At 41.9% G+C, this 12292-nt stretch overlaps 1 protein-coding gene across 1 annotated transcript; it reads left to right on the top strand.

The window, feature by feature from the left end:
* The first annotated feature begins 37 nt into the window (after positions 1-37).
* Positions 38-11534, top strand: ints11 (integrator complex subunit 11). Its single transcript, XM_063209265.1, has 17 exons — positions 38-355; positions 449-546; positions 655-728; positions 1153-1381; positions 1938-2036; positions 2295-2329; positions 2457-2595; positions 2685-2749; positions 2910-3099; positions 3835-3918; positions 4016-4105; positions 5080-5242; positions 5967-6077; positions 6699-6760; positions 6957-7099; positions 10315-10444; positions 11398-11534. The coding sequence occupies exons 1-17, from the start codon at positions 328-330 to the stop codon at positions 11458-11460; spliced, it is 1803 nt and encodes a 600-aa protein (XP_063065335.1). The 5' UTR covers positions 38-327; the 3' UTR covers positions 11461-11534.
* Positions 11535-12292: the final 758 nt, after the last annotated feature.

Below are 12292 nucleotides of genomic sequence, written 5' to 3' on the forward strand. Positions count from 1 at the left end.
TTTAAGCAGCAATGAATCAACCAATGGACATTCTCCGATGTCGCATGCGTACTCTGTCGGTGTAAAAATGTGGCAGTGAAGTTTAGCAAGTGAACTATCTTTTGTTGTTGTTATACAGTTATGCATAGGCCAATGTTATGCACATTCGCTTTATTGGTATGAAAAAGAGCTAGGTTGTGAGACACCGTCCTTATCTAAGTCGTTATTAAACCAGTCGTAGAATTTAGGTCTGCCCAGCTAGTAAGCTAACTAGCCAAATACTCCACGAATGTATATGCAACCTGGAACTGAAATTTTCCTGTCCTTTTAATTTTTGATTACACGGAGATGCCAGAAATAAAAGTAACTCCTCTTGGTAAGAAATGTGTTGTTGGTACATGCACATCAACTTTTTAACGCTAAGACGGACGCTCATTAATAACCTGCTTTGTCATTCTTTTCATCCTAGGAGCTGGTCAGGATGTTGGTCGCAGTTGCATCCTTGTCTCCATCGGAGGCAAAAACATTATGCTTGATTGTGGGATGCACATGGGCTACAACGATGACGTGAGTATCACTTGAGTGAAGTTTGTTTGCTTTCACTAATTAGTATTTTAACAGACAGACAGCGCAGAGCTATAGCCTAGTATAACTGTAAGGCTTTCATTTCCACAGAGACGCTTTCCAGACTTCTCCTACATCACACAAAATGGGCGTTTGACGGAGTTCTTGGATTGTGTCATCATTAGGTTTGTGATTATTGTTGTGTTAATTGTTGTGTTGTCTCACTCATTGATCAGTTCAGTACCATCTAGATCAGTGTTTCTCAACCTTTTTTGTCGCGTGTACCCCCTGAGCCTTTTCGCTGTGCCATGAGTACCCCCTAATTCGTGCTGTATGTAACTTTCTCTATCCCAATGTGACTATACTCCATACATTTGTTAAAATTACACATTTCCAAGTACCCCCTGCCGTTTGCTCGCGCACCCCTAGTGGTACACGTACCCCTGGTTGGGAACCACTGCCCTAGTTGCACCAATAACGCCAACATTCCACTCACATGTTCTCTCTCTCTCTCTCTCTCTCTCTCTCTCTCTCTCTCTCTCTCTCTCTCTCTCTCTCTCCCTCTCTCTCTCTCTCTGGTCCATGTGCACAAACAATTCAAACCTACAGCCACTTCCACCTTGATCACTGTGGGGCTTTGCCCTACATGAGTGAGATGGTGGGTTATGATGGTCCAATTTACATGACCCACCCTACCAAGGCCATCTGTCCCATCTTGCTGGAGGACTTCAGGAAGATCACAGTGGACAAGAGGGGGGAGACAAACTTCTTCACCTCTCAGATGATCAAGGATTGCATGAAGAAAGTTGTTCCAATTAATCTCCATCAGACTGTACAGGTATTTGATATTTTACTTGGTGATGGTGTGTGGTGTAAGGCTGTGTAAACTAGGGACAGTGTTGCCAGATTTGTCTGACCAAAACCCGCCCAAAAGGTTATCAAAAACCGCCAAAATGTGGTAAATTCTGCCCAATTTCAACAAATCCCATTGGTTTCTATGGGCACAAAACGGATAAAAAAAAATTGCCAAATGGCCAATTTCTCCCGTTTTTACCCACAGACGGCCATCCCAAGTAGCCCAATTGGGTGGGCAACCGCCCAATCTGGCAACACTGACTAGGGATGTGTGGAATAGCAAAGTAATTAGTGCAACTAATGCCTGCACACTCTGTCAAGTCTTGGCGGTAGAGTTGTTATATTCACTCTGGTACCCAATGATTTACGGGAAGTCAATTCTTTTCTCAACATTCCCAATGAAAGTCTACAGTACCGTGTGTGATGGAGTTTTCCATTCACATTATGGAACTATTTTAAGTCTGGATAGGAGAAGGGGTGTTGTATTGATGCAAAGGTTATGTGTGTTGCTCTGATGTTAATACTGTTTATCCTCAAAGGTGGACGATGAGCTGGAAATCAAGGCGTACTATGCGGGTCACGTGCTGGGTGCAGCCATGGTCCAGATCAAAGTGGGGGCCGAGTCAGTGGTGTACACGGTGGGTGCAGCAGATGGAGATTGCATTTCATATTTGGGTCAATGATGTTTTGTTGTAGCAGATGTCAGGGTGGTGCAACCTCATCTGGTTGTACATTGACTACCAATTGCTAATTGATTTATGGGTATTAGCTGTAGTTGGACCGCCTGACATCTTCTAATAAAAAAACATGGTTGACCCATTTATGTCAAGTATATGTAAAAAATACCCATTTATGTCTTTGCGCTATAAAATAAATATCTATTTCCTTTACTCCAGGGTGATTATAATATGACACCTGACAGACATTTGGGGTAAGGCTCATCAAATTGTATTGAAATTGCAAAAAATACAGTGTATACTACAACAAAAACTACTATGACTGCTACTACTACTGTATTTAAGAAGTCTTTGCTAATGTTAACTGTATAACTTTTCCAGTGCTGCTTGGATTGACAAGTGTCGTCCAGATATTTTGATCTCAGAGTCCACGTATGCCACCACCATTCGTGACTCGAAGCGCTGCCGAGAACGAGACTTCCTTAAGAAAGTTCACGAGACAGTTGAGAGGGGAGGAAAGGTGAGGGACTGTCTGGTACACTGAAGAGGAATTGTGATTTTTATTCTGAAATATCATCCAGTATTATTAAATCATTTCATATTTCCCAGGTCCTTATCCCAGTGTTTGCTCTTGGTAGAGCTCAGGAACTTTGCATTCTTTTGGAAACATTTTGGTAAGCATGATTGTAGAAAATTGATATGCACAACCGGTGTGCGTGTGTGTGTGTGTGCGCGTGTGCGTGAGTGTATTTTTGTCTTCCCATGTGCATACATGTATAAATGACACTATTGTGAATGATTAAAGTATGAATTGATTTTCTGTCCTTTTTTTAGGGAGAGGATGAATCTAAAGGCGCCCATCTACTTCTCAACCGGCCTAACGGAGAAGGCAAACCACTACTACAAACTCTTCATCACGTGGACTAATCAGAAGATTCGCAAAACCTTTGTGCAAAGAAACATGTTTGAGTTCAAACATATAAAGCCTTTTGATCGCGCCTACGCAGACAACCCTGGACCAATGGTGAGCAACATCATAGAATGTAGAGAATAGATCACACTCAGTTTCTTCTTTTTTTATTCAGTCATTGCACGCAAGACTATGAATCATAGAACTATAACTTGAGGTGAGAAAACAAAACGCTAGTCACAGAGAAAAAGTGGAGAATGGAAGAATGGAAAATCGTTTTGCTTTTCCACTATTAAACTACTCCATACTCTGTTTTTAAAAGTGTGAAAATGAACACGCGACGTGTTGGGCCGGAGTAATGCACAGGCTAAATATGGCTGCAGCCTTGGGACTCCCATCTGCCAAGGGGCCCCTGATTGGCCAAAAGTGAAAAATTGCAGAATTGTGACAAGATGCGATATTGAAATATATTTTTATTTATTCAATACAGTTGGTGTACATGTTATCCTCAATCCCTAGCTCGTAATTATGACACTGTCTATGTAAATTTGTGGAGAAATTTGCCTTCTGCGGGGCCCCACAGCACCAACCTGTAGCCTAGGGGCCCCAGGCCATCTTAATCCGGCCCTGGCGACGTGTGCCAACCATAACCATGCCCTGCACCAGTTCTGAAATGTAGTGCAGACGGATAGATGGAGTCCAGAGAATGCTGCACTGAATTTGCAGCATGCACACATGACAACAATGCCACTAGAATGCCATCTCTTGCTGAGCAATAACACAGAGCATGCACCCTTAACTCACATTGTAAATGTTTTTAAGTCACCATCATACACCTTTTTAATGCAGGTGGTGTTTGCAACTCCGGGAATGTTGCACGCCGGCCAGTCTCTACAGATTTTCAAAAAGTGGGCTGGCAATGAAAAGAACATGGTGAGGCCCTTTCATTTTTATCTCTGCATGTCTGCATCATCATAAATAACACCCTTAAGACTAGAGAAGGTAATTAACCCTTTATAACCTCCTCTAGGTCATCATGCCTGGTTACTGTGTGCAAGGAACTGTGGGCCACAAGATCCTGAATGGGCAGAAGAAGCTTGAGATGGAGGGCAGGGCCACGGTAAGCAGATGCAGCCTGTTGGAAAAGGCACTTTATTGTTGTCTGACCAAGAGCCTAACAATTAACGTTTCCCAAACGGCATGGTTAGTCAGCCTCCCTAGGTTTGCTACCGGTTGACTGGTGTCAGACAAAGTGGGTGGAGTTCCCGATTTTTCGGGAGATCAGAAACGATATTTGCATTGCTCTTGGCCTGACTAGAGGCAAGGCAGAAGGTTTGGGTCACTAGGAGGGCGTGGCCTGGGTACTTTATTGTAGTCTAGCTGTTGCTGAGTTTAGAAGTGATGCCCATTCAATGTAGAGGTATATAGTAACAGTAATTCGGTTATATTCTGTGGTTTTCTACTGTATTCCACTCTGTTCTTTTGTGCTCTACTCTTTTCTTGCTGTAGGTGAATTTACAAGAGGAGAACATTCAATTTACAATGTATAGTTGCAGTAAAAGGAACACAGTTTATTCTACTCTGTTCTCTTCTATCTATTCTTCTCTGTTCTCTTCTATCTATTCTTGTCTCTTTTATTCTATTTTGTTGTTCTATTCTGTTGTTGTGTTGTGTGGTGTGGCGTTGTGTTGTAGCTGGAGAGGCAGGCGACAGTATGCATGTGTAGTGACAGTGAAATTCATTCTTGGTATACATGTATTCTTTTCGATTGCATACACTTTCGTATGTTCTATTGTTGCTTAATGTGAAGCAGCAGTTTGAGTACATGTGTACAGTGACAGTGACGATGAAAGTAAAAGTCTATTCTGCTTACAGTATTTCTATTCTGTTCTATTCAAATTGCTTTTATTCTCTTCCACTCCATTATATTCTATTCCATTTTAGTTCGTTGTGAAGCTGCATGTGGAGTTCACATCGTTCTATTCAGTGACAGTGAAATTCACACTGTCTAGTAGTCTGTTAACTCTTATTCTATTCACTTGTATTCTATTCACTTCTATTGCATTCTATTCTATTCTGCTCTATTCTATTTAGCTGGATGTGAAGCTGCAGGTGGAGTACATGTCGTTCAGTGCCCATGCGGACGCCAAGGGCATCATGCAGCTGATCCGCATGGCTGAGCCCCGCAACATGCTGCTGGTGCACGGGGAGGCCAAGAAGATGGAGTTCCTCAAGGACAAGATCGAACAGGAGTTCAGTGAGTGCGGCACGCATGACATTGCATTGGACACTCTGGACATTTTTCCAGTTGTTGAACCTTGTGTGTGTGTGTGTGAGTGGGAGAGAGAGATGGCTTTGTGAATATATATGAATACATGTGCAATGTTTAATATCTTTGTGTCTTCTTCTGTATATGTATGTATGCTACTGGACACCTTAATTTCCCTCTGGATTAATTATGATACTCTACTCTACTCTACTCTACGATTGCATGTAGCTGAGTAGGGTTTACTGTTTGTATTCCCACCGAAGAAGCTCCCATCGTCATTTTGACACAGCACTCAGTGCTCTCTGCACAAAATCAAATTGCATTTATGCCTCACCCGTCGCAAGAGGGGAGCCTGAAACGGAGTACAGGTTCATTACTCTCCCCACCAACCCGGCAACCTTTGGGCAACAAGCCTCATACGGCCTAACCACTTGCCATAACCACTTGCCCAAGCAGTTTATCCTTGTAATTTCAATAAAGGTTTCACGAAACAAGGAAGAAAAGGTTTAGTAAGAATCGGCTGCAGGAAACGAGTTCAATTAATGTTGTTTAATTGTGTCCTGTTGATCATTCTCACATCAGGAAGCTTTAAGTCTCCCTTAAATTTAAGAAAAAATGAATTGCGCTGGTAGTTCTTTCTGTCGCCTAAATGAATAAATTAATCTTAATTTCACAGTTGGTGATTTCTCTTCCTCTGATTGGTTGTTCACAGGCATTAGCTGCTTCATGCCAGCCAATGGGGAGACGGCGACTGTGGAGACCAACCCCAGTGTTCCAGTGGACATCTCACTCAACCTGCTCAAGAGGGAAATGGCGCTCGGAGGTACCTATAAAACTCTGCACCTACTGCCCGTAGTATGACTATGCACTCAGTGATTTCTTTTCATTTCATGTTAGTGATTTCCTTTCAACAACACAGTTTTTTGGTTGTCCTGTATTGTTTGAATTAGTAAGCAATGAATACACAACGTGCATGCATTGCAATGCACTGCCTTGCATTTCATGACCATCGCTCTGTCTAGCAAGAGACGAATGAAAGTCTGTGGTCAACTTGAATGCCATCAGTGGCAAGCAACAGCACGCTTTTGTCTTTGATGACGTACACTCCATCAGATTCACAGAAAGCACAAAGGGTCCTAGTTAAAGTGAAATGCGCTGAGCTTAATCTGTACACACAGTAAGTTTTGCAGTGTTAATTCAACGCTGAGGAACATGAGAGCAGGGCCAACTGCAAGTATTAAATTAGCCCATCTAATGTGGAATTAACTCTGTGAAATGTACTGGCTAAATTAATTGGGTCCGCACAGCAACGCATTACTTGTGTTTCAGCCAGGATTTCAATCATGATGGCTGGAAATTCTTAAACAGGAAGCATGAAACCCAATGTGTCATAGATGGCATACATGTTATAACTTAACTTTTATCTGTTTTTGTTATTCCTAAGGACCTTTGCCAGATCCCAAGAAACCTCGCACGATGCAGGGAACCCTAATCATGAAAGATAATGCAAGTTTTCAGCTTTCACACCTATCAGCAGATTCACACAAAAATCTGATCCTCTAAAATCATAAGTGTATCTCTCTCTCTCTCTCTCTCTCTCTCTCTCTCTCTCTCTCTCTCTCTCTCTCTCTCTCTCTCTCTCTCTCTCTCTCTCTCTCTCTCTCTCTCTCATATATGTCCCTGTGTGTGTGTGTGTATGCAGAGCTTGAGGCTGGTGTCTTCAGATCAGGCGCTCAAGGAGCTGGGCCTGAGTGAGCACCAGTTGCGCTTCACCTGTCGAGTTCAGCTGCAGGATCCCCACAGCGATGCAGACACACTCACGCGCATCTACACACACCTCAAGAGGTGAGACTCATACACACACGCACAGACACACACACACACACACACACACACACACACACACACACATCTACCAACACCTTAAGAGGTGAGAGACACACACACGCCCGCGCACGCACGCACGCACGCACGCACATACGTGTATCTACACAGACACACACACACACACACACACACACACACACACACACACACACAGACACACACACACACATCTACACACACCTCAAGAGGTGAGACAGACACACACACTCGCGCGCGCCCGCGCACGCACACACGCGTATCTACACACACACACACACGCTTACAGTCATCCACACAAACACACATGCACAGGCATCTACACACATCTCAAGAGGTGAGATAAATACACAGACACGCATACAGTCATCCACACACACACACACACACACACATACACACACACACACATGCACACGCATCTACACACATCTCAAGAGGTGAGATAAATACACAGACACGCATACAGTCATCCACACACACACACACACACACACACACACACACACACACACACACACACACACACACACACACACACACACACACACACACACACACATGCACACGCATCTACACACATCTCAAGAGGTGTGGCAAAACCCACATCTCTAACACATCAAGATAACACACTCTTGTATTAACTCATAGGGGAAGTGTCTTGACTGCTCCACACACACACACACACACACACACACCAAGAAGTCTGTTTACTTCAGTGGAAATTCAGACGTCTTAACAGTCCTCTCCAATGAAACCGCACACATGCATGCATACAGTATTCCCATACACCCACTCACACACACTTGAAGTAAAAACAATATGGCTCAAGATGGATGAAAAGATATGAGTTAAATCAAGGTGGCAAAAAGCAGATGAGTAGCAGGAGACTGATAGCCACTGATGGCAACTGTGTTGAACAGTTCTGTTATAATCCTGCAATACAGAGTTGTCAGAGGAGCACTTCATAATCATAAAGGTACCTTGAGTTTGGTCCTTTGATCTACATTGAGCTTGGCGTGTGATCTATAGTGCATTGAGCATTGACTGACTGTCTTATATGAGGAATACTGAATCGCAAAGTGTGTAGTGTGATTATCTGATCAGTGTTTTTTACACAGCATTCCACATTATTACGCAAATGACATTTTTTGCCGTTTTCCCAAATAATCAATAGAAATGACAGTCGTCATAATTTTCAAGTCATCAGCCATTAGAGTACAATTAAAAAGTGTTTGAATGAACCTTCCCATGATAACGGTATTTTTTTAAATAATAAAAAACTTAAAATGTCCAAAATGCTCTGTTCCAAATTATTACGCAAAACAGTTTTGTAGTGTTGTAATCCAAATGTCTTTCTTTTTTCCCATTTACATCAAAACAGGTGACATTTGGTACCTTCTAAATTACATTTCAATGTTCAAAACTTGGTTATAAGCTGTAACTGGAATGCTGCATTTAACATTGAAGTCAATGGCAAGGCATTGCTTGGTAATTATGGAAGCCCAGATATTCTTGATGCTTTGCTCTCAGCTGTTTTTGTTTGTTTGGTCTGGTGACCCACACTTCACTCTTCAATATACCCGTAGATTTCCATGCCACGTTTAGGTGCTTTGGTGGTATCGACATCCTAACTCACCAGACAAAACATTCATTTTCAATTGGGTTTTATGTCTGGTGAGTTAGAATGTCATCACCTCCAAAGCACCTAAACATGGCATGGAAATCCACGGGTATATTGAAGAGTGAAGTGTGGGTCACCAGACCAAACAAACAAAAACAGCTGAGAGCAAAGCATCAAGGATATCTGGGCTTCCATAACTCCCATGCAATGCCCTGCCATTGACTTCAATGTTAAACGCAGCATTCCAGATACTAAGACAAAGAGCTTATCAACAAGTATTGAACATTGAAATGTAATTTAGAAGGTACCAATTTCCAACTGTTTTGATGTAAATGGGGAAAAAAGAAAGAAATGTGGATTACAATACTATTAAACTATTTTGCGTAATAATGTGGAACAGAGCATTTTAAGTTTTTTATTATTTTTAAAAATACTGTTATCATTGGAAGGTTCATTCAAAAACTTTTAAATTGTACTCTAATGGCTGATGACTTGAAAATTATGATAACCGTCATTTGTATTGATTATTTGGGGAAACAGCGAAAAATGTAATTTGCGTAATAATGTGGAATGCAGTGTAGATGTTTAGATGCCGTTCATACCAGGACGATTGCAAGGGAAAATGACAAAATATTTCATCGGAAGTGACTTTAGTTTACATGGCAACCCTGCCCTCTGGGCCTTACAACGCAAAATTCTAAAGACTCCTTTACAGGGTGTATGCAGGGTTTTTAAAGTATTAAAAGGTGATAGATTAAAAAGGCAAAATTTAATGGCCTTAAAAGTTGTAAATTTGCTCAAAATGTATTATTTTTTGAAAAACAAGGTATTATTTTTTTAGTTGTACCATTTTGACAAAAAAAAAGATTATTTCTGTATCTGAGGGCAGTGTGAGGGCAGTCATGGGTAGGCTACGCGGTTAGGGCGTCAGGATGCCAACCTGCCAGGTTGGTGAGGGGCGTCATTAACCAGTGCTCTCCCCCATCCTCCTCCATGACTGAGGTACCCTGAGCATGGTACCGTCCCGCTGTACTGCTTCGTTTCGGGCATTTTTTGTGTGCAAAAAAACGAAAGTGTAATGTAATGTTAAGGAGGTAAAAATTACAAAAGATGTCTTGTTAATACTCGCATCGGAGTGTCGTGATGGTTGTAAAAAAAATCTATAGGTAGTGAAAAAGGGTATTAAATGGTAGTAAATTTGACTTCAAGATAGGTGTGTATATACCCTGCTTTAACTTAAGTGTGTAGAGTTTTGAAGACGGCCCAGATTGTGTCTCGTGCAAAACGTGTTCACTTCCCATACATCTTTTACATCACACTTCTCCAGTTTTTCACATTTTAAGGCCCAGATGGTGGGGTAGCCGTGTAATCGAAAGACACATCAGAAATGTTTTTTTGTCACTGTTGTTTCCTCTCCCAAACGTCCTCGTGTAAAAGGCATCGACATTTTGAAGACGAGGCGCCACTTTTGTGTCTTCTGTTACCATATAAACGTAGCCTTAGTCTACTTGTTGTATAGTGGCCGTGTGATCTGAATGAGGTGTTGCATATTAACTAGTCTCCTTCTCTGCAGCGTGCTCAAGGGCTACACCATTCAGCACCTGCCGGACGGCACAGTCATGGTGGAGTCCATCGTCATCAAAGTGTCCTCTACCGCAGAGGAGCCCAACGTCAAGGTCGTCCTGCTCTCCTGGAGCTACCAGGTACTCACACTAGTGTTCTCCTCAGGATTTTCATTAGTCAAGGTGATTGGGGGGACGGGGGGGGTGGTTGCTGGTATCAGACACATGTGACTATCAGCATCAAGGTTATGTGGAAAGTGAGAGATACACACTCACTATCGCCTAATGATTCTCACAGTTTTTAACTGGGTGCGGAATCCTACATAGAACATATGAATGAAGGAAGCGAAGGCAATGTTGTGAAATTTCATATAAAATGTGTTATGAAAACGCCTAAAAGTCAGAAGGCCTAGTCAAAGTGGTAGGTGATTGTTGTCAAGGTGGGCGCCTTAACAGTAAATTGCTGGGGGAAATCCTGCACAAGGGTGTCTCTCTTTCCCCTGTTATTTTCCTTTTCTTTCTTTCATAGTCTCTTACACTGTAACTTTTCTCATGATGGCAGTGACACAATCGTCTTTGTTCATTGTTCACTGACTACTCACAGTGTACGTGTACATACACACACACCCAAATGAAAATAGATCTCAGTAAAAATGGTCTTTATGGCTGTGCTGAATGTGTTTCCGGAAAGTTTGCTTATGACTCACAGGCTTTGTATAGTGTCTACCCCCCACCCCACAATACAGTCTTTACAGTACAGCATGTATGAAACCCTTCTTCTGCCACCATAGCACGTTTTTCTAAAAACCACAACTTCAAAACAACCTCGCTCAGGACCCCAGCATCACTCTCACTTCGCCCCCATTTGGAAACCCAGTGTCTCGCTCTTGATAGCGGAAAGCCCACAAGCGGAAAGTTAACTGTACGTTGTAAATAAACTGCACAGAGAGCTCTCTGAGAGCTATTTTTACAGAAAGAATACACAAACAACGTGGGTGTATTGTATTGTGTAGTGAGTGACATGTGTACAATAAAAATGGATTGGAGGTGGTGTCTGAATTCTAATGCAATATTCTAAAATGAATTCCGTTTAGGATGAAGAACTGGGTAGTTATCTTTCGACACTCCTGAAGAAGGGACTCCCTGCTGGATTGTGATGACGTTTCTCGACTAATTTTACCCGTTTTGTAGACTTGTTTCGTAGAATTGGCAGAGTAAATAATTTTGTACTAAAAAATCTTTTGTCTGTCGTTTGTTAACCCAGTAAATATTACAACCCTGGAACTATGCCAAAGGTCACTCTGTATCTGTGTAGTAGGCGCTAGCAGCCCAAAAAAATCTTTTAGATTGCTTTATGGTGACAAACAGAAACCAGAGGTCTCAATCTTATTCTTTAAGCCCACAGTAGTCTGTGTTTAAATGTAGTTGGCAGCCTTGGGATATTTTTACTGAATGATAGCTATAGCTTCATCACGCATACATCATAAAGCTGACATCATGAAACCAAATAATTTAGCTTTTTTAAAATACAAGATGCTTCCCACTTTATTTACATACATTTATAGCAACAAGTTCCTTGTGCACAAAGTCTCTAGTACAAAGGCCATTTGGGGCAAAACCATTGAATTGAAAGACCACAACAAATATTGTACTGAAACATTTCACATAGTGTGCCAGTACCAACAGACAGCTTCTCAATCCATTTGAGCTTCATTTTCAGCTTCATGTCTCTGTCGATGCTGAACACAACAACACTAGGTAGTTTGACTTCACTTCACAATTCATTTCATAATTATTCAGTTTCCTGAATAGTAATGGTGGGGTGGCGTCCGCGCCAATGTCTTATCCTGTGCGTATCGCTCGGTGCGTAATTCCAAGAGCAGTATGATAAAAAGGAAGAAAGGAGTCGCACACTGGAGCTGGATGCAAAATCAAAAACTGTATTAAACAAAGCCGAAAAAAGTAAATAAAACCGACAGACAGGGGACA

Source organism: Engraulis encrasicolus, chromosome 10 (assembly GCF_034702125.1).
Source record: "Engraulis encrasicolus isolate BLACKSEA-1 chromosome 10, IST_EnEncr_1.0, whole genome shotgun sequence".
Lineage (NCBI taxonomy): Eukaryota > Metazoa > Chordata > Actinopteri > Clupeiformes > Engraulidae > Engraulis > Engraulis encrasicolus.